General features: G+C 39.3%; 1 protein-coding gene across 2 annotated transcripts; it reads left to right on the top strand.

Moving 5' to 3' along the window:
• Positions 1–6,374: 6,374 nt before the first annotated feature.
• On the top strand, positions 6,375–16,834 carry RNF138 (ring finger protein 138). Of its 2 annotated transcripts, none has more exons than XM_030478837.1 (7): positions 6,375–6,924; positions 7,831–7,996; positions 9,341–9,456; positions 10,935–11,000; positions 11,506–11,611; positions 12,418–12,525; positions 13,935–16,834. In XM_030478837.1, the coding sequence occupies exons 1-7, from the start codon at positions 6,809–6,811 to the stop codon at positions 14,001–14,003; spliced, it is 747 nt and encodes a 248-aa protein (XP_030334697.1). In that variant the 5' UTR covers positions 6,375–6,808; the 3' UTR covers positions 14,004–16,834. The 2 variants fall into 2 exon arrangements, with proteins under 2 accessions (XP_030334697.1, XP_030334689.1); XM_030478829.1 differs by having other exon boundaries at positions 6,377–6,924; positions 10,932–11,000.
• Positions 16,835–22,969: the final 6,135 nt, after the last annotated feature.

Genomic DNA, 22,969 nt, shown 5'->3' with positions numbered 1-22,969 from the left:
AAACCCGCTCTCTTCCCTTTTACATTGCAGGTTAGTTTTCACCACTAACCCGGAGCCAGAGCTTCGAGAAAATTAAAGGTAGCATTCACTCAGAGTGTATATTAATGCTTTAATGTATAACATATTTGCCAAATTTTGTATTTTTCAGATTAGGCTCTCTATTTACTTTGGTCAACTGAAGTAATTGTCAATAACTTGTATGACATCTATCAGTCTGTAAGCTCTTAATTTTTCACTCAGGAGGAATTCATAAATAGCTGTATTGTGTAGCTGTAGGGCAGAATAAGCCTTAAAACTTAGAAAATCATTAACTATTTACTTAATTCAGAGTTATATATACAAACTGATCCTGAGACTCATGAGTAATATGCATTATACAGCCTCTGTCGCACATTTCTTTGAAAATGTAAAAAACAATATTCTACAATAATGTAGAAATTATGATCGGGGAAATGAAACTGTGATATTTTAAGTCATACTGGTTTCATAACTTCTTTAGTTGGTTTATGAACTGTAGACACTGTATGGTTAATACAAAGCAAAGAGAGGGAACATGCTGAGAGGTGCACTTCATTGTTTGCTACTGACACACTGACCCTTCCATTTAATTCTGAAATACCGGTGAATTAACTGCTTCAGAATTTCAGGAATACCTGAAAAAGGGATTTGGCACAGCTGTTTCAACCTTTTTGTTTCAAACTTAGAATAAACACATCAGATTTCTAGTTCTAAGAAAGACATAGGATTTTTTGGCATGTTATATCATAATGTTCATTACCATAACATGTCATAAAGGTGCTTTTAGTCTACACATAATGTATTCCATGATAATCTTGTTGTTGGCATACATAGTGTTCTCATGATGCTTGAAGAAATAAATGTTGCAGCAACTGCAACTTTTATATTACAGAGAATTCACAGGAAGTAATTCAGCTTATCTTTTGATGAAGTGTTTTAGGCACTTCTGTTGTAAGCACACAGATGAATTAATTTGTCATTGATGACCAGAGAAATCCCGTATGTTTCTTGTAGCACTTCATCATCCAAACAGTGGCTTGGATGATAAACAAATGGATTATTTGTTATTAGTTTCTTTTTTGAAGGATAAAAAAATGGATACATTAATCGTTTGGATAAGAAACAAATTTTGTATTGGATAAAACAAATGCTGTTGCATGACTGTTGTTGCTAGTAGAAGGGAATGTATTAACCATCGGATCTATGTAAGTTGACAGTCCTTGGGATGTCTGCAGACAGGAATTACACAGCAGGGATTAGCATAATTGATAGGTGATTTGAAAGTGTCCTGTGCCTAGCAGTATTCATCTTGCTCAAAGAATGCCATTTGGCCATAACAGATCCACTTATTTCACATTTCTGGTTATTTTTTAAATCAGTGATAATATTTCTCCTGTAAGACCTCCAAGATGAAAATTGAATACTTCCTTCCACTTATTTATAGTGTCCAATTTGTTGTTTAACACCTGGGAGAGATTGAAGCTATTTCATCAGAAATTTTATAAGGCATCTTCAGCTTATATATACACTCCATTTTGAAGACTATATAGTGAGTAATAGTATTTGCAAACTACTGGGCTTGATTTCTTTATGTGTATCTTCTTCCACACCTTTTACAATCCACAAGTCATGAATACGTAGCATAGTCTAGTACTCAGAGTTGCCAACTTATAGATTCTGTCCTCAGTTATCTTCTTGTCTAATGGTGGGACAAGGGAAAGGTACTCTGTTACCTCATTTCTTAGCAAGTATTATGTATCTGACTCATAAATGACTTGGGGGTCCTCAAATAAAAACCTATGTACTTTAAATGAAAGTTGTTTCGACAATCCATTTTTACTTTACAAGAACCTCAGGTGACAGTTGTACTTCTGGAAGTGCTGCAGCTGTTTGCTGTCTGAGTGGGCTGTAAAATAGAAAAAGCAGCACAAGCATTAACATGCTGTTGAGAGTTTCTCAAGAATATTAGTTAGTGCTTTCTTATATGTTTGATCTAGGCGAAGTCCCAAAGAAAGATATAAACCATTATTTTTTTCAAAGGGTGCAAAGACACTAAAGAAAATTATGTCCAAATGGAGGGCAGGGGTGAAGAACCATCTTAATAATTTGGACATACAATTCATGCACATGACAGAAACAGACTTACGTGTGATAGCACTTTAATGATAGCTCACCATACATAGCCTCACAAAGTATAGCTAAGACTTGAGTATTTGTTTCTATACACAGTAACATAACATGCATCACCAAATTGGACTCTTTATTAAAGAGTCTTAGCATTGTTGGGTTTTGCATAATCCCTGAATTAATCTGTTTCTGCATTCATTTATTTCAAGTTTCATAATGATTCCTCTTGCTTTACATTGCACTGTTTACTACTAAAGAATAGAAAGTTAGGCAGTAAACTTTAAGCATGGATGTAAACCCACTGGAACTAGTATTTTGTTAACTGGTAACTTAAGCAGTCAAAATTAAATCTATTAACACATGAATTACTAGCTTGATAATAAAATATCTTTTCTTTTTTTCTTTCAGGACATAGACACTGTTGGAGAAGTTCTTGTTGAAAGAGTTCTAGATGGTTCATTCTTAGAATATGTGCATGTGAATCATCCAAACAGCACATAAGGACTATTGCAGAAGAGTAGAAGAACATGTTCTGTAGATAAATATGGTTGTTAAAATTCAGCCTTTTGCAATTAATGGATGAATGCATGAATTAATGAATTAAGGCATGAATCTGTTGTTTGTTTGTTTTTTGGTTTTTTTTTTGTCTTAAGTGTTGTATTGTTTTTCAATTATTTTAAATGATACTTCAGTTTCATGAAAATTGTGGGGGGGGGGGTTTTGCAAGATAAGGGTTGGTAAGTGAAAGCTGCCTTCAAAGAATAGCAAGAAGTGAATATTAGGTTTATAATAAAAAGAAAACATTTCAAGAGAGTGACAGTGTCTTTTAATTAACCTGTATAACATAGTATTCTTACTATGTAAGTTAAAAAAAGTATGTACAGTGTTATATGTACACTATAACATAGTATCTTCCAAAGATGATCTGTTTATTCATGCACAGAAGCATGCACAGTGATTAAAGTAGCTTTAATCACATGGTAACATGTTAACAAGGAAACTCCCAATAGGCTTTTAGGTCTTCACTAGTTTTTCTTGGAATCAGCAAGTGGGTCCTTTTTGGAAAGGGAAAGATTCAATGTTTCATGTGCGTGGGAAAGTTGCTTTCCTTTCTCTTTGAGAACTGTCCTTGGGAATGAAAGCTCCTCTGTCAGAAAAATGGACAGTGAGTGCTCCAAACGGTGGAATTTGTGGGAACATTTCAGTAACTAAAAAAAATAATCTGGTCTGCCAGAGAAAAGTAGCCAAAATATAGGGGAAAAGTTACTGGATTTATGGCTTTCTGCACATCTAAAAATGTATAAAGAACCCTTTATATGTCTGAAATAACCACAGAAGTGTTGTCCTTAGTTTTGTCTGTGGCTGCAAGTGTTCCTTGTCAGTAGAGATACACCTGGCAAGAGCAGAAGATGTCCTTCTCCTTGCACATGGCACCTTCTGATCCGCCTGCAGTAACACAGCTCCTTCTCTTCCCCTTCTGCTCACATCCATCTTTGATGGCTCCCACAGAACAAATCCCTGCCCTTTTTATATTGGCAAGGAGATGTGCTCTTCTTGCAGCAGCATTGTCAAGAAAGCAACCAAAATAATAGTTGTACAAAAAGTAGTTGTAGAAAGTTACACAATAGCCGTGCAAAGGTGAGCTAAAACATACTTCAGTGGCAGCTGCCCCCTGCAAAAAGCAAAATTTTATGAGCAATTCTACAGGTTTTCACTCTTGAGATTTCATTTCACAAACACATTTTATCATGAGGAATAAAAAGTTGGCAGGGCCATTGGTTTAATTTAATCTAAAAAATCTGATTTAAAATGCTTTCCTTCAAATAAATGTGTTCATAAACTTCAACTGCCTGATTTCTCTTTACATGTTGTCTCTGTCAATGGCAAAAAACTACATAAGATTTACAAGGCTGGTGCCAGGCTGTCTATTGCTCCATGGCATACTAGTTGTCAACTCCAAGGTCACAGCTTTATTAAAGGATCAAGATTTACAATAACGTTAGCAAAAGCATGAATGCCTTCCCACACACCTTCCTGTAGCTTACTTCCCTGAGGTCATCTCTGCAATTTCTCCCCCTGCCAAAAGCTACTAATCAATATATACAGCAGTCTCCCGAACAAAGTTCAAATGGACCTATCATGTTCCTTTAGCAATAAATCTTTGCTTTTGTTTAACACCTGCCTTCAAAGGGCACAACCTTCTTTACCTGCAGTAATTAATTTCACAGCAACCTTATTTGGCGATTAAAAACTGCTCCACTTTAACTGATTGAGAAATTGAGACATAAGGCTACGGTTTGATGAAGGCCATACTGCCTCTGTCCCAGTGAGTAACACAAGGTAGTTGCATCTGAACTGAGGCTTCTGTAATTCTTCCTTTTAATGTACTGCCACAGCATAGATGTGGCACACCTGAAGCAGGCTATCCAGCTGTGGTATAGTCTTAATGGACACAAAACCACGCCAGGAGCATTTTGCAGGCTGTTTCCTACTTAAGGTGTAGTTCTATGCTTGCTTCTGTCTGTACTTGCACTGTTGAAGAGGTTACTGCCACCAACTGCCATTCATTACTCATTGTGCCTCCTCAGATATACCAGCCTGGCTTCATACTTCATTTTAGGGAAGAAGATAATCAGTTAATCACTTTAAATAGCAGGGGTTTTGCCAGCCCATGAACAGCTAAGCTAACCTTTAGCAGCCTTTAACAGAGCAGCGATAAGCACAAGGGAACAGTAACCTCCTGAGCCAGCACAACCACAGTTACAAGAGGACATCTTACAACAACACCTCAAGTCCCAGCCCCACCTTCTCCTGCCCAGGCAGTTCTGCCTCTTCCACCAGATTTTCTCCAAACTGGAAGTAAATATCCCAGCCCAGGTGACTTAACTCTTTCATTGGGCCCATTGCTTTGGATGTGCCTTTCTTCAGTGTTTCAGTTCTCTTGATACTTAGAGGCATCCAAATCTTGCCTCCATGTGGTCTAAAATGAAGGTATTTAGGGCAGTCATTGGCTTTTGCTCTGCTGTTTCTGCTTTTGGTTAGGAAGATACTAGCATTTTTAGCTAACAGGAATTGCAATAGATCCTGAGTAAGAAAACTGAGCCAGCATCCTTCATGGAATCACAGGATGGTTTGCCCCTCATCCTCACCTGAGGAGAGACCTGAGCTTCAGCTTTGTTTCCTGCAGTTCCCTCCCTCCCTTCCAAACCACCAGGCCAGATGGTGGCACGGACATTGCCTTTTGCTGTCTATCACTGGCAGATACAAGAAGCGGCTCTGATGGACATCTGAAGCCTAAATTGTTTTGAAATGCCAGAGATTGAAGGTGTATGCGAACCACAGGTCTTAGTGTTTTGCGCTCTCTCTTCCCCAAAAGTCTAATTTTAGGCTAGAGAGAGCAGGATCTCCCCAGCTAGTCAGCTCCTCCGAACATCTAGCTGTGGTATAGACAGCTGCAGTCCTAAGGAGAGAAGGGAAACAAGTGTGAAGGACCCATTTCTCCTCAGCCCTTACCACAGGTCTTTGATACAGGGTGAGAGCCCAGGCCTAGCCTGCACCTTAATTATGAATACAATCTCCACAAGTTAATATAATTGTTATAATCTCTACAAATCCATTTCCTTTTAAAGCTTTGCCAACATTTTGTTTGTTGTTTATCCTCCATGTGTTAAGTTCAAACGAGGTCTAGATGTGCTTAACAAGTCCAAAGTCTTCCCTACCTGGAGAAATTTGTCGGCATTGCTGTGTCACCACAGCAATATTCTTATAATTCGTTATTCTGGAAAAACAGCACAGAGATTAAGATTTCATCAGTACTATTCAGGAGGCAGAAAGCCTGGCGCGAATATTACTAATACCACTAAAACTAGATCATAAAATCACCGCTAGCATCAGCTCGTCTATAAACAAACGAAAAACAGAGCAGAAACGTTTTCACTGTTGCTTTATTTGTGCAGAAGGTGGTCCTAATTTCCTCCCATGTCGAGCTGCGGCCGGGGGTTGGCGCCGGGGACCCGGGACGGCAAGCCCCGGCGCTGCCGAGCACACGCTGAGGGGTGGGCCGGCCTTCCGCCCAGCGGGCCCCCCGGTCCCAGCGCCGCGGCCTCAGGCGCCTGCGGGCCCAGGATGGGCGGAGGGGCCGGCGGAGGGAGCGGTAGGCGGAGCGGGGAAGCCTCCCGAGCAGGGCGGAGCGGAGGCCGGCCCGCCGTGTCGTAGCAGCCCCGGCGGGCCGGGAGGCAATCGCCATGGAAACGCAGGCCCCGGTCCCGCCCCTGTCTCTGCCTCCCCACGGGAGAGCGGCGGTGGGTGCCGCCGGGAGCCCGGCCGGAGCTGCGGCTGGGGCGCTGGGAGGCGGCACCAGCCGCGGGGGTTCCCTCCCCGGACACCGCCAGGTAGAGCGCGGCCGGGGGCGCTTCCCGGGCCGGGAAGCGGGGGAGGAGGGAAGGGCGGGGCGTGCAGCGCGCAGGCCGGGCCCGTTGCCCCGCGCCGCCGCCGCAGCCCGGCCGCCCACCTGGTGCCAGGTGCCCACCCGCCATCTTCTCCCGGACCCCCTCCGCCCGCGGCCGCCCGGCGCCGCGGAAGCGTAACGGAGCGGAGCTGGGCTCGCCAGGGTGGGGCTTGCTCCGAGTCGCCGATCCGCACGGAGAGGTCCTGACGTGTTGCCATGGCCGAGGGAGCCACCGCGGCGGCGGCGGCGTGCTTCAGCGAGGATGATTTTTACTGTCCCGTCTGCCAGGAGGTGTTCAAAACGCCCGTGAGGACCGCGAACTGCCAGCACGTGTGGGTATTCCTCCCTGCCCCCCGCACCCCCCTCGTCCCCTCCACAAGCCTGTTCATCGCCTCCTTCCGTTCTCTGCCTTTTAATCCTCCGCCATCCCCCCCTCAGCACACCGGCCGCCGGCCTGCACCCGGAGCCAGCCTCCCCGGGGCTCGGAACGGCTCCGCCGGGAGGGAGCTGGCTTTGAGGCGTGCGTGCCAAGGGCTGCCCCAGCCTTCCCCTGCCTCTTTCTTTTGTAGCGGATGAGGGCCGGCCGGTTAGAAAAGCCACTTTCTGAAGCAAGCCCCCGATTGCCTGGTCGATGGAAACATCTCACACATCTAACCTAACTCACGGTTTTAACTTTATAGTTTCCTGCTCGTTTTCCAGCAAGGAACATAGCGTAGTTGTTCTCTCTTTTCAGTTCATCTATTCTGCGTTTTTCAGAGGAACGTTTAATTACAAAGTACTGCTTTGTAGCAAAGCAAAAAAGCTTTGGCAGCTGGTACACCAGGAAACAAAGTGAGAGAACCACAGAAGGCTGGTGAACTGAGATCTTTCATGCTAAATGCAGTATGTTTGGCTCCGCTTAAGGACGATAAACAGGGCTTACTTTGATAAGGCTTTCCAATATCATGTGCCTGCTGCACCATTTAATATCTCATTAATGATCAATCCAGTGTACAGCTCAGGAATACTAGTCAGTAAATAGTAAGATCTTCACATAAAGTGCATTGCCAAGTCCCCCTTATTTCCGTATGCTTCTTTGTAAGCACCATTATTTCATTTTGCTTATAAAGATTTGTATACAGTAGACCATTACTCTGACATCTTTTTTTCCCCTAATAATCAGCCAGCTTTCTTCAAGGACAAAGTATCTCACTCTCTTCACTTTGCTAACCTGTGTTTGTGGTAACTTTTTAATTCAGGTTTTGCAGGAAGTGCTTCTTGACAGCTATCAGAGAAAGTGGAACGCATTGTCCTCTCTGCCGGGGGAGCGTGACTAAAAAAGAAAGAACATATCCCAAAAGGGCTCTAGATGTTGAAAACAGTATGAAGAAAGCTTCTGGGGGCTGTAGATGCTGTGAGAAGCAGGTAGAGTAAAACTTTACAAAAAGTTGGATAATTTTTTATTATTTCTGACCAGACACACTTTTACTGTGTGTTCTTCTTGTCTTGGAGCTAAAGAGCCTATATAACAGCTTGACCTTAGCTTTGTATGGCTTGTGCATATACTAGGCATGCAGTGCCTGCTAGGTATGCCTGACAGGTGTAAACAGAAAGAGGATCTTGTATTGTCTATAAGGACTTTTCAAGTGGAGTGCCAATTTTTCTGCAAAACAATGTGAAAACTGGATATAGCCATAAAATCAGCAAAAGAAAAGTTTGACAACTGAAAATGATAATTGCAGAGATAGGGAAAACCTCAGAAACTTTCACTGGGGAAATGAAAGTGCCTAGAACTGCTGTAAAATTGAATTTAAAACAAAACCATACAAAAACATACTCCTGGTGTACATAAAATCATACACAGTTTCCCCTTGCCCCATCAGTCTGTTTACATTCCATCATTCTTTTTGTAAAGGGGTCATTATTTTCAGAACATTGGGTGAAATCGTGACCCCCACTGAAATCAAGAGTAATCTCTCTTCTGGTATAAACAGATGCAGGATTTCAGCCGCATGTTTTGCTTACATGAAATTGCATGAAATCCAGGTAGTCTTCATGTTTGTTTCATTTCACTTGGGACTTAGTTCTGCCAATGTGAAGATTAGTACTAGTGGAAAGCTGAGCTGCTTGCTTTGTTCCACATGATTCATTAGGGTGAAAAGCTGGGAGAAAGAAACAGTAGCAAGTTGCTAAACTGGCAGGAAGAACCAAACGGATCCCCAGAAGAACTTAATGGAATTTAAGCACAGGAGTGCAAGATGTGATCTTATTCAGCTTCTAAACCTGTGAGCACTTTCTGACAGTGCTGTTGGACCTGAAATTCTGATTTAGGGCATGTCCAGCACAGCTGTCTTCTGACAAATCTGAGGAACTCATTATCTTGCCTAGCATTTAAGGTGGATATACAGCCTTAAGTTGGTGCTCATTCACCTATTTTATTATACTTTTTTAATACCTTCTCAAAGAGAAACATTTTGTATTCTCAGAACACACCTAATGCAAAAAGGTTCTGCTCTGCACAAGGTAACAGCAGGCCAGAGAAGACTGAAGGAGCAGTGGTGCTTATCCCATCCTCATGGCCCCTCTCTGTCGTAGCTCATCAGTTGTTGATCCTGGATTGCGGGAGTTGTAGTTCCTGTGACTTTGTTTCAGTTAAATGGAGTTTACTTGCAACTTTCACCCCGAGAGCTCTCAGATGCCTGGCTGTTGGGGGTCTGGGGAGTGGGAATGTTCTCCAGTAATTTCAATAATTTGGCATTTCATTTACAGGTTAGATTTTCGTGGATGAGACAGCATTATAAAACGTGTAAGAAGTATCAGGATGAATTTGGTGTTTCTTCTATTATTCCAAACTTACAGATTTCCCAAGATTCTACAGGGAACAGGTAATCGGGGTGTTTTATCTATAGCAATGCATCTTCTTTCCCTGCTCCATCCCCTCCCCCCAAAGTATTTTTTTTTTCCAGGGTATGCCTTTTTTGCAATAATTATTATCCCTATTTTTGTGCTTCAAAAAATGACAGTTTTTCCAGGTCTTTTGCTTTATTCTTAGCACACAGAAGAAAACCTTTCTGCATGGTGGTTTGGAATGTCTTCCAGGGACTCTCCTAAAGAATGTGTAATATTTGTAGTTTGCTTTCCTTACCTTGGCAGCATTTGAGCAGCTTACTTTGTAACATATTTAATAATATTTAGCCCCAGGGAAGTCCCTTTCTCTTTTGATTCCTCCGCCCCTTTCCTAAGTCTGTTTTAGTGGGTATCCTGTTTCAAAACATTACTGCGCAAGCTTTTGCTTTCTGGTTGAATTTATTTTGAGCTAATCTCTTATGAAACATACAAAGAACTCCAGTATGTTACACACCGTAAAATACAAATGACACAATTTGTTTTCAGGCAGTAAAGCTAAAGAACTTTCTTTTTCATACCTTCTCACTGATATATTTGGTTTGGTTGAGGATTTTTGCTTATTTTTGAAGACCTTTTTTTACATATTAGTTTCATAGGGCTTTATTCTATATAGCCTGTCCTTTATTTACTTTCTTTTGATATGTTTTCTATTTTTAGCAGTCTGAACTTCTCTATGTTTGATTTTCAACCTGTCAATATATTGAAAGTGGAATTTTAAGCTGTTACCAGAACTAGCTTCAGCAGTGTTTCACTGAAATGACTGGATATTGTTATATCACTATTTATTGACTATGCCACTCTAGCATAACTGTGCTTATAATATTACAGAAGTATAAGAAAATGTACTGTGCCTGATTTGTGACTGGAAATGTTCATGTTCTTGGAATGATCAGTGTGTCTTTGCAGTTTCTTCTGGCTTAGCTAGAGGTGCATACATGGTCAAAATTACTTTCTAAATGTTTCTGTTTGTCACTCTTGCTTTAGAAAATAGTTTATTTGTGCTCAGCGTAAGAAAATTAATCTTGCTGTAGTTGAAAGTTGTAAATTATTTGTGTAATCCCATGGCAGTTAAGTTCCTGTTTACATAGTCTTGTCAAAAAACTTAGAAAGTGCTTCCTGTCTTACATTCACACCATTCATAATGCTTTTTGAGCTACTTGGCTGTAATCTCCATTACCATTCTCGTTGGCTAAATGTTTGTTGTGTCACATACTACTTTCCTATAAAGTTGTGTAGTATTCCACCAAGGGTCACCATGGTAACTGCATACTGAGGTTTCCCTTGATCCAAAGGAAAAGTTGTGAGAGTTACATTATGTGCCATTGTATGTTTTGCCTTGAAATTCATGTGACTCAATGGATTTCTCCCCCTTCCCCTGTGTTACTCTTAAACTTAAAAAAAATCTTGATAATGGAGTAAAATAATATTTCCCCCCCCCCCCCTTCATTTAAAGTAGCAGGAGTGATGCAATATCTGATAGTGGCGAGATGGCTAATAATCAAATACTTCAAGGAGAAGCAAGGTAGGCTGCTTATTTTTCTATAGTTAATATTAAAATAGATCTAGATAGTCCTATTGCAAGTTTCTACTAACGTAAAAAAAAACCACCACACAAACACCTACAACAAGTTGTACTTAAAAACTTGTGAAGTTTCCTCTCCATTTGCATCTATACGTTAGAATTTGGGATTTTTTCAGTACTTTCCTGAAGGATTTGCACTAAAAGATGTTACCAGTAAGTAAGATCAGGATGCAGCTGAAATTGGAACAAGAGGGTTTTCTGAAATCCAAGCTTCAGAAGAATGCATTTAGGTGTACAAATAACAAATGTGTTTTAAAATTGCAATTTGGAAGTAGCACCGGGGGTCCATTAGATCTGCTACTATGTCAATGAGGGTGGGCTTTCTTTTTAAAGTTGTTTTCAAATTAAAGGAAAATAATGACAAGATAACAGACAAATTGCACTTTCTATAACACTGCTTCTAAAACTCTCTTTTCTGTTTAATACTGCGTATTTCTGTTTACAGTGGACACCCAACCTTCAAATGCCCCCTGTGTCAGGAAGCCAATTTTACCAGGCAGCGCTTGCTGGATCACTGTAATAATAGACATCTTTATCAGATAGTTCCTGTAGTAAGTATTGTTGCTTATATATGCTTCTTAAGCTACTTTCATTATAATTATTTGGACAATTTTAAGTGTATAATCACTATTATCTGTAAAGATCACTGTGGTCCGAGAAAGGCAATATACTTAATGCAGTGCATTTAACTTGAGGAGTGACTTTCATGTGAAAATATTTCTTGTCCAGCTTCTTGTTGGTTTAAGGCATTTCTTACTTAGCTGTCTCATTTATCCAGATGTGGAACAAACTCAGTTTTTGAGCCTGACACTCTTCTTCATTTAGTAATTCAGATCTGTTTCTGTAGAATCCCATTTGTAAAATAACTTTCACGTGAAGCCTGCACTTACTTGAAAAATGATCTAAAGTAATCAATCAAAGGGACTGAAGAGGAAAAATCTGCTTGTTTTTCTGTTCTTTTAATCTGTATAGGGTGTGTTATTTTTCCTTCTGGCTTACTTGATTATCTCAATTGTATGAAAATTCTCCCAAACAATAAGTAGGATGCAGTAATCACTTTGTTTTCTAAATTTTAAATAACAGAAATAAACTAAGAGTGCCAGACAGACATGATAATGCTCCACTCCTAAGAGAAACACGAAATTTCACAAGTTAAAATGTAACTTTTGAATGTTACGCAACTGAGGAAAAGAATACTTAAAACTATGGTTTTATGTGAACATCTCTACAATATTTTAGTGGTGGATGAGTAATAGACTAGTTATTCCTGTAGAACATGTCTTCAATGTGTTCTGTATTAGCAATAACTTTTTTTTTTTTTTCATTCTCTTTCTTTCCTCTTCCCCTCCAAATTCAGATCTGTCCTATTTGTGTATCTCTTCCTTGGGCAGATACTAACCAGGTGACTAGGAATCTTGTTAGCCATCTAAATCTAAGACACCGGTTTGACTACGGAGAATTCGTGGTAAGCTTTTTCTTCTTTGATTTGTAGGGGAATAACTGGTAACTTTTTTCTATAAACAAAATGCCAAATAAAAAATTTGTACCAAACTTTTTTGTGCTCTGGACATGCTATGTTCCTGCTCTGTACAGAACTCAGAAGCAGGCCTGTCTGCTCTTAAACATTCCGTTATCAACACGAACTGCCTCTCGGAATAGGTGTTGTCAGTAGCTACGCTTCTGCTCCAAACTGATGACTGAAGTCTTTACCTTAGTGTTCTCAATCTGAACTATTTGTTCCTCCAGAACAGTTTATTACTGCTGCTTCTGGGGGAAATAAAATAGATACTACTCTTTTATTGACATTTTTGACCTTTCATGGCAGAAATGGTTAAATCGTAATGCTCAGGACTCACAGTGCAACTTGACTAGCTGCTACTGCTGCTACGGCCTCTCTTCCAGTATTTTTGTGACAGAGGCTGCAATGTGAAAAAGAGACGTCATTAAATTATTGTTCAGGTTGCCTTTTTTCAGGCTCACTGAGTAAATGACCTTGAAGTAGATGCAGAACTACATACACAGATGTAGTCAGTGAGTGGACCGTAAGTCAAGCCAACCAGTTGAGTTCTGCATGTGGGATCAGAGAGCTGGAGAATGTGTTGTTTCTACAGTTTGTCAGGCTTTGGGGTACACTGCTTGAACTTTGTGTGGGACAAGCATAGTACTTGAGGAGTAGGGAGCCTCACTGGTTAGAGGTGGCAAGATGGTGCATATTGTTCTTTGTGTTGAGTGATCCGTGACAAAGGCATGAAGAGCTAGGAGATTGATTGGGCTCTTCAACATGAGAGCATCTTGCATGTTTGAGGATGTAAAACTGGTGGTGGCAATTCTGATGTGGGGAAGCTGCCAGAACTGCATTAAAAGATGTATTACTCTGGCTTATTAACAACTTGGAAGATAGGCTCTTCAAAAGTAGCAGGGTTAACCACCCATCCTTTGTGATGCATGTTTGCTTTCTCATTTTAAGCAGTATATTCTCAATGATCAATGATTACTGTTGTCTGGGGATCACGTTTTTATTAATGGAGGATGTTATGGCTGGTTGGAAGCCCTGTTATTGTGTGACACAGTCAGTCAGCTTTTCTGAGCTGGCTGTTCTGTAATGTAATTCAGCCAGGGAGAGAAGATGGACCCTTCTGCTTAATGAGCCTTGTCCCACTCATCTGATTCTTCTCTTGTCTCATGTATCTCTTGGTACTTGGTTAAATAAAAGATACTGTGCAACATAAACAGTCTTCTAGTACATGTAAAGATGAAGAGTCTTCATCTAGGTGCCAATTCCTATGTAAAAATGTGGGAAATGAATGATTAAACTAAGGACTATGGTACCTCTTGAGTATTTGTCCATTTTGATGATGTTTTCATTTTGTTTAGAATCTTCAGCTTGATGAAGAAGCCCAATACCAAAATGCAGTTCAAGAATCCTGTCATGTGAACTTTTAAAGTATAGCTCCCCTTCATCTCACTGGTTATCTGAGAGAAAAATCACATTATTTCTGTTGGTGACCTGAAGTGTATGTTAATAAAAATGTTATTCCGTAACCACTTTTCAGGCTTAACTTTTTCCCCATGTTCATAAGGACTTTTCATAAATGATTTAGCTGAAACTCAGATTTGACATCTATACTGAGTTCTGTCCCTGTGGAATTTTAGGGACCTTCTTAGAACTTCACACTGTTGTCTTGATTTTTCTCTAACGTTTACTACTCTGTTAATTACACAGTTCCTTTTATTAACGTCAGATATTTTAATTCAACAAAACCAACTTTGAAAGTATCTTTAGAAAGATACACAAAGATGCTCTGTTGCACTGTTGAGTTTCTTTAAGTTCAGCTGTCATCTGCAAGGATATCTATGAGATGATAATTTTTCTTTTTCTCTTCTTGCCCAACGACAAAGTTTATTTATTGGACGTTGTGATTTGTTTTTCTTACCCTCACTATGTGAATGAAAATAACTTCAGAAACAAAAATATTTTTTTTTTTCCTATGGATCAACAATACAGAGCAGGGTTGGTTTGGGGATTTTTTCACCTTTCATTGAGAAAGAATAATGCTATCGCCTAGGAATAATTACATCTGTTTTTTCCGCCTTTTGGAACATAACTGAAATAGAATGCTTGCTTACTAAAGTGATGGGTGAGGAGTTTTCCCTGTGCTCCCAACTACTAAGGAAGATGATATACTTTCCGAGCAATTCAAGGTGACATGCAAAAGTTACGCATTTTCATATGTGACTGTGACCAGCTAGTTTTTCATTTTGCTGGAGCTTTTCAAGAACTTCTGTTGTTGCATTTGGAATTCAAGTTTTGGTCTGTCCTGTCTTTCATGGAAGGCTGTGTAACTTGAGAACTAATTGGCTTCAGACCTGCCAACACTGAAATGAACTTGTTTATTTTGGTAAGACTTTAAAATTTGGGTATCTATCTCCTACAACTAAAGGCTTGAAAAAGCCCAGTTGAGAAGAAAAACTTGCTCTAAAATAATTACCAACATTTCTAAGAGTTTCTGTTCTATATTTTCACATTGCCAGCAAGACCAACATTAAATTCAGAGAAAACAGAGCAATAATGCAATTTTTAATTTAAATGTAAAATGTATTTGTAAAAGAACTTTGAAGTTTTTTTATTTAATACTAATGAGGAGAAGGGGAAAGAAGGGTGCACAGCTTATATTTTTGAGGTTTATAGAGACTGTTCTGAATGTTTACCTTTTAGGACTGACTTTTCATCCTATGTCACCATCGCCCATTGTCAAACTATTTTTCTTAATGGGTATTGTATATGTGGTGGAAAACATCCACAGTTATTTTCCTACTCTAATTGGTGATTTATGTATAATAATGTAAGTTGTGCAGCCAAAGTAAAATCTGCTTCTTATGCCCTGGCTCCCATTTGCTCTCCACATAGATTTTGGTTACTCTTTAAATACTGGGATATTTCATATTCTAAAGGTTGAAATGCCTCATTCTGCAATGTAATGTGTTTCAGAACTGATTCTTAGTTCTAGTGTGTTGAGTGTTGGCACTAAAACACTATACACTGTAACTAGACAATTCTCTTACATTTATTTAAGAGTGTAAAACAATACTGGAGGCATAGCTAGCTAAAATACAAAGTTGGCTATTTCAGAAACATCTGAAGGTTATATCCTTTTAATAACAAATTAACTTGTCTTGCATTCTGTTACTGGCTTAATACAGTATTTTCACAGCAGCCCATGCTTTGATCTTGTACTCCAGCTTCCCCGTTTGCCCTTGTCATGGTTTAACTCTATACTCTTGTCTGCGCATTCTCACTCGTCTGTCAGCTCTAGTGCTTGTGTGACCACATACTGATTTGGAGTGGTTCACTGATCCAGCTGAAAAAGGTGTTTAGATTTTTGCTTTCTCTTTTTGTTCTACAAAGCCAACTATGAAATAGTGCCCTTAGACAGAAAGGAGTTTCAAGGTAGCCTGATGCTAAAGTTTTAGCTTTTTAAAATAAATAAAAATGCATACCGTGGTGATTTTATTACTTCATACATTTCCTAAGGAATTTAATAGTTATATGTAAGTTTAGTTAACTTTTTTAGATTCAATAAAATATTTATATGATCTGGCAATAAATGCCTGCAGCCAATACAGATTCAGAATGCCTCATGGACACTGGAACTAGTTATTTCTATTACTTGAACGTATCTTGAGAATTGCAAATGAAATTACATCTATTTTAAAACTCTGGGAAACAAATTTTTCTTATAGCAATAATTAGTTGTCACTTGATGCGTAGTTGCTGAGCATTTTAGTTGTGTTTAAATGTTAAGAGACTTGAATACACATTTTAAAGCAACAAATGTGTATTAATGCAATATAAAAAAACCCTCGCAACATATTTATCCTCTTTATTTGCGTATGTTAAAATCTGTATTGGCAGGCACTGCCTTGCTTAAGATTTTATACTTTTAATATGAAGAGATTGCATCCAATACATTCACTAGGTAAGCGTTTAATGAAAATATCTATTTAAATAATGCTGCTGCTGGTCATGATCTTTCTCACTGAAACTCAGACATGCACAAAAAGCTGTGTATTTGTGATGGGTGATGCTTGTACTCAAAACTTGCGATCTTTACTGGAAGATTGCTGTTTAACAATGTTTTTATGTTCATGTTGCATTGTGTATGGTTTCAATATAGTATATTATGTTTGAATTGTACCTTCTATTTTTTCTCTTATTAAAGTATTTTATTTTCTGTTTGGTTTTTTTTTTTTTTGTTGCATAATAAAGATGATCAGTCCTCTTGATGCTGCTACTTCCTTTTCAGATGCTTTCTAAACCTAAGTACGTGGTCAGTTTTATGCCTTCACACTTTGATGACTAGAGTGGCATGTCTGCTACTGAAATCAATTAGTTGTGGCTCATGATCCATTCCTGAGCTGACAAGTTACCTTGTGTCACATCTTAAGATCTTTCCATGAAGCAGAAAAGATGATAGGTTGCCCAAACTTACTTTGTGCTTGTTTTCTCCCTTCCATGTTCATACGTTGCTGTCCCCTGTAATATTAATAGAAAAATAACATCCTAAAGAGAGAAAGAGGTATGTAACACTCGGGGCCAATAGCAAACCTTGTTATTTAAAGTTGGATCTACTGAGAAAATGGTTTTCTGAGGACAGAATTGTCAGTAAGTTTGGGCTGTTTGCATTATTGGACCATATTTTTGGGCTGAAAAAATCTTTGGTTATTTCTTGTGCTTTTACATTCTAAGGACATACAGATGACAATATGGTTATGGAATTGACTGTCTTGTTTTGAATGATAGGATTAAAAAAAAGTAAATTTACTTTTTATTAGTTTATTGTTCTTTCCCCTTAGAACCTAGTTTTCTATAAATTTATTCTAATTTCTATATATTCCTAGTTTTAAATAAATCACTGTATCTCCTAAATCTGGTTATTAAGCCCTTTGTTGGAAATTCCATTTGATTTTCTTTTACTATAGCAATGCACATTTCATGACTGAAGAGAAGGCACTCTATGTCTTTAATTCTGATTGGCAGTATGTTGGTTGCAGGATATGTGAGCTCTATAGAACTCCCGTTTGTCCTGCTCCAGTCCCAAGCCAGGGCTTCATACCCAGGGAGAGAGGGGGACTTTGCACACCCAGGCCATCTTCTGACAGGTAGTCAGAGCTAGGTGGTAATCTGTAATTGGGAAGCATTCCTGGGTCCTTCTTTTTAGATGTGGCTTTTGAGTCCAGTGAGATTTGAACGCATGGGTGCCTGTGAGGTTGCTGCTTTAAAAGAGTGGGGATGGGCTAGTGTATTTTTTATACCCTTTGTTTTGTGCTGAAACAGACACGCTAATTCATGGTTGCTCTTAAAAGATGCGCAGTTTGCTATGGCTTGTAAACACTGGGCCATTTGTGAAATGACTGCAGAACCTGGCAGCCAGGTTATTGCTGGCAAGCAGAGCTGCAAGTATATCTAACAAAAGCATCTTCAGGGTTTTTTTAGAATCACAGAAACTAGCAATGAAAGGGCACAAACAGTACATAGTGTTTTCTCTGTACAGTGTCCATGTAAATTTGCTCTAGTTATCAGGTTTCTTTTGTGTCCTGTTGTGGGTATGTTTGAAAACACATAGGAGACAAAATTCAGGGCCTCTGAGAAGGCTTTTCAGTAATGTTAAAATTGCCGCTTCCCAGTAAATTACCAGACTCTTGCTTAGGGTAAAGCATGGACCATTCCCATCCCCCCCACCCCACACCACCCCCATGAGTAAAGTAGGTCTCTACTCTTCTTACTCTCTTCAAACTGCAGGTCTGCTCTGGGAAGGACCACTTTTCACCTCTTCATTTTCCAGCTGTTACCAGCCTTATTCTATCTGTAACATGATCTGTATGGTTGATATGCACCTCTGGCTGTGCCCTCTATATTTTGGGACTGATGTGGGCCTTGGGTAAATGCAGTAATGAAGAAACAGCCTCAATAGTTTCTAGAATTCACCTGCCATGCTAACTTCTATGGCTGGAGGAGTTTATATTCCTCAGAATGTGTTTGCAGTTTGAAACAATCTTACCAGTCGGATTTTATTGACTTTAGATGCTTTTTAAAGCATTTGCTTTGTTGTTTTCTTTCAGGGGAGGATCTGGTTTTGGATTGGGGAGATTAGGATGATGTTTAAAATCAGAAACATTTCATGCAGACCAGTTCTTTAATGGTAATAGGCACCTGTTTTTTAGAAAGCCTTGCACTAGGTTCTCTGGTTTTGCAGATATGGACAGAAGACAGTAGGAAGATGGTGGCTTTTTTCTCCAGGGTAGCTGCTGTGGCACTAGTGTCATAGACGGTTTATGAGATGTGTCACCTCAATTGTGAGACTGTTCAAACTTCAGTAGTTTCTTGTATGGATTTTTCTTCTCTCATAATTCAAACCACAAGAGGGCACTGAGTATTTTTGGGTTGTCTCTAAGTAAGAATAGCATTTAAGGATGCTGATTCACTAAGTAGTTGTACTCCGAGACACTTTTAGATATGGGATTTCTATCCAGATGCTTCATAAAATGAAATAATTTATATGTTTTAAGGGTTAAGAGACTGACCGAGATCATTCCAATCTACAGAAAGAATGTTTCTAACTTACTTTAAAACCTCAAACTTACAGATTTAACTTGTGTGCTTTATCATCTGCGGCAAGTAAGCCGTGTTCCCCCAGCACTCACTCCACTCTGGGAACAACTGAGTGCTCCCCTGTTCACGAGTGAAGGTAAAATGTAACATGTGCATGCAAACCCCATTCACTTTTAAGACCTTTCCTTCTCCTAACGCGTTTTTCATCGAGGTCGTCTTTAACCTGAAGCGTTGCAAGTGCGCACAGGAGTCACAGGGGGGCACCTGAGGACTGCCGCAGTGTGTGATAGTGAGCAATGGGGTCATTGCTGGGGTTTTGACTTCTTGCTGTCTGAAACTGCGACATGTCAACGACCTCGCTGATTCCATCTGCAGCAGTGATGGGGTCCAGCAGGTGGCAAGTACAACTACGCTTCATTACCCCTTCATATTACTTAGGTCTTCTAAGTTGTTCTCTGGAAGCACAGGCAGTAGTTTGGGGTTGCTAGAGGCCTCTGGAATGAAGGCGGAAATTGTCCCAGCTAAGGCTCATGCTCCATCATCTGGGAGAGAACTAACTATCGCTGGAGTATGCTTCTGTAGGGACATGATACCCAGTGGCCAGCTACAGCTACTTTAGTAGCTGCATATCGGTCAGTTTGTTTCACACTGTAATCTGATTCATATTTACCATAAAATAAGTTTGTGTAAAAACATGTCAGACATGATTCAGACTCCTGTGAAAGGGGGAGAGGTGAAATCCTCTTTGAGTAATAACTTATGAAAGATTGTTTTCTCACACAAACTAAAAAATAACAGTTAAAGTATATGCCTGAAGTTGCAGTGGGCAGGAAGGGATGCAATGTTATACGCCCAAGCTTCTGTGGTTTGCTTTTAACCTTGCTTTTTAATTTACCTGCAGTTAAGCGGTGCGAGGAAACTGAAGGTTTACTCATTTTTGTGACAAATCTTAATCAAAGCAAACATGTCTTGTTTGCTCCTCTGCAAGAAGATAGAATACTTGTATTTGATATTTGTTGTGATTTTCACGTTCTTACATTATATTCCATATGACACCCACTAGGCTTGTAAACATTGGAGTTTCCTTCCTTGAAATAGTTAGGTGTTCAACTTGAAACATTTTGGATTTGATTGAAGGTCTCTTATCTTGCATATTTATCTGACAACCCTTATCTTCATTGGTGCTTTTGCCTCATCAGCCAAGGAGATACTATTGCAGTGTTACCCCATTTGGGGAATTTAACCACTGAAAAAGTGAACTAATTTGTGCAAGATAACGCAGGAAGCTTGAGGCAGGGCAAGCAACAGTCCACTGTCTGAGAATAATAGACCATTTGAATATCCTCCTACTCTTTAACATTTGGTCTGTAAGCACTGCTAAGTGGGGGTACGTAATGCTCCACAAGCCAGCGCTTTTCAAGATTATTTAATGAATTCATATCACTTGAAGTTGACACTGAAACTTATGATCAGCCAGGTTCCACTCAAATGTCAACAAGCAACCACAAATCACCATTGTTTGCTGAGAAGTACACTGATAGCAAAATTATCAAAGCATCTGTGCTGAAATACAGAAGATAAACAAAACTATTCAAATATGAATCTACCTACCCAAAATGCTAGAAAATCACTGCCTGTATAGAGCTATTTTTAACTGTTTTTATGTCTCTCTGTAGTTAGCTGGCATTGTATTCTGAAATTAAGTTGCTTTGGCTTTTATAAAGAGCATTTTTGCCATCCTGTACTTTATTGATATTTTATAATCTCTCTGTCCCTATTACTGGCTCTTCCCAGGAATCTTCTGCAGACATATTTTTACGAAGAAGACTAAAGCAGGTGATGTTTCCCTCTGCATTGGACAATGCCTGATGAATGGTCCTTCTGCAAGGGGATAAGCACCACAGTATTATTGTGCTGCTAGGCAGATGTAAAGAGACAATGCCTGTCCAAGAGAAAATGCGATCTGCTCCGTGGTGTTCCCCATATGGCTGGTACTAGCAAAGTGAACTCATCAGAAGATCCAAGTGGTCATTGGATTAGATCTGTGGCAAGCTCTACATCAAGTTCTGATATCTTTTCGTTGCTTCTACTAGCAGCACGGGAGCATGTGGGTATATGGGGAAAGAAATGTGATTGACTGGCAAAAGCTCAGATTTTGCAGGTGTCTGTTATAGGCACTCAGGGCTCATTAGATAGCTTAGCACCCTTAAAAGTTGTGAAACCTGTTCAAGGCAAAGAATTGCAAGAAAGGAAAAAGCAACCAATCAGTTAAAGACCTGCTCCTTCTGCTTTGTAGTTAATGTTTTAACTTTTACTCAAACACAAAGCTTTTAGTTAGGACGCTGGTGGACTCTACCAGCAGATCAAAATGGAAATAACATCCTTGAATTCCACAGTTCCCTGACCATGTCAAGAAAGGACATGGATTACTTTGGCTGCTATATGTCTTGGTAACTGTAGAATAAAGACATAATCTAAGACTGCTATCCTTTTCGTACACCTGAATGCACACCATCTATTCAAATAAGTTGTACTATCCTTCATTAATTAATCTCCAGAAATACTCAGTTATTTCTTACTGTAGGTCTTGGTCTTAGAAGTATGATATGGCTGTAGTGCTTTTTATCTTCAAAGAAAAATGCAAGGAGTCATGCAGAAAAACCCTTAAGGAAAATAAGGGGTAGGTATATTTCCTAAACATAGACAGTAAGTCAATGATAAAGCAAGACGTTTTCATTGTAGAGAACATTCTCACAAAAGTAAGGTCACTAGAAAAAATATGTGCTTAGATAGAAAAAACTTCCTTAAAACTGCCCATCCATTTATTACTATCTCCTCAACATGTATTAAAAAAGCATTTAGCTAATTCATGGGTGACACCAAATTTATGCCAAGAACTTCCGTCTTATAAGTCATGACATCCTGTTGTTCATATAGTGTTTCTTTTTCTATTGCATCTTGTTTTATTATACCAGATGACTGGTTGAACTGTCAAAACTCTGAGTTCAATTACTTAAAAAGCAGTGTGAATTGGAGAAAAAACATGTATAGGGTCTGTATTTTACAATGCATATAGCTTACTTTCATATAGAAAAACTAGCATTATAAGAACAGCAATATCTACAACTGCTACTTCTCAATGGATCAGCAATGAAATAAGCATGGACCTGAGCTGCTAGAAATTGCTCAGGTGTCCTCATTACTTAGGATCAACCCATTCTTTCTTATCAGCTCTGATACTTGAAATAGTATGAGTAGAAGGTGTCCCTGCCCATCGCAGGGGGTTGAAACTAGATGATCTTTGAGTTCTCTTCCTACCAAACCCATTCTACGATTCTATGAAATATTGTTATTTTTGATATAATCATTTAGGAGTCTGCATTTACAATACAAAATTTAAGTGCCATTTTTAGTTTCTGTGATGGTCTAACCAGGTAGGTAGTCTGCGAAAGTAAAAGGTTAGCTGAGGCTGATCATACAGTTACCACAAGTAGCTTCCATTTAAGCATAAGAAGCTGTGGCAGTTTCAACACTCTCTGGAACCTATTAAGTAGAAGAGATGACTGAAGTTGGAAGAAACTAAAACTCCAAAGAGTCACAGACAGTGGTGATAGTACAATGGTACTTACATTTTAAAAATGAATTTGTATGGAATTTTTAAATAACCCAGAAGAATTATTTCAGTCAGTGACAAATATAGTGTTTCAAAAATATCAATAATGGAAATGGCATCGCCTTTTCTAAAAGCAAGATACTAAAATTGTGTTGCTGACAGATTTTTATTTTTTTTTTTAATGTG

This window comes from Strigops habroptila, chromosome 1, assembly GCF_004027225.2.
Source record: "Strigops habroptila isolate Jane chromosome 1, bStrHab1.2.pri, whole genome shotgun sequence".
Lineage (NCBI taxonomy): Eukaryota > Metazoa > Chordata > Aves > Psittaciformes > Psittacidae > Strigops > Strigops habroptila.
The sequence above is the reverse complement of the archived record's forward strand: the minus strand, read 5'-3'. Positions and strand labels throughout refer to the sequence as shown.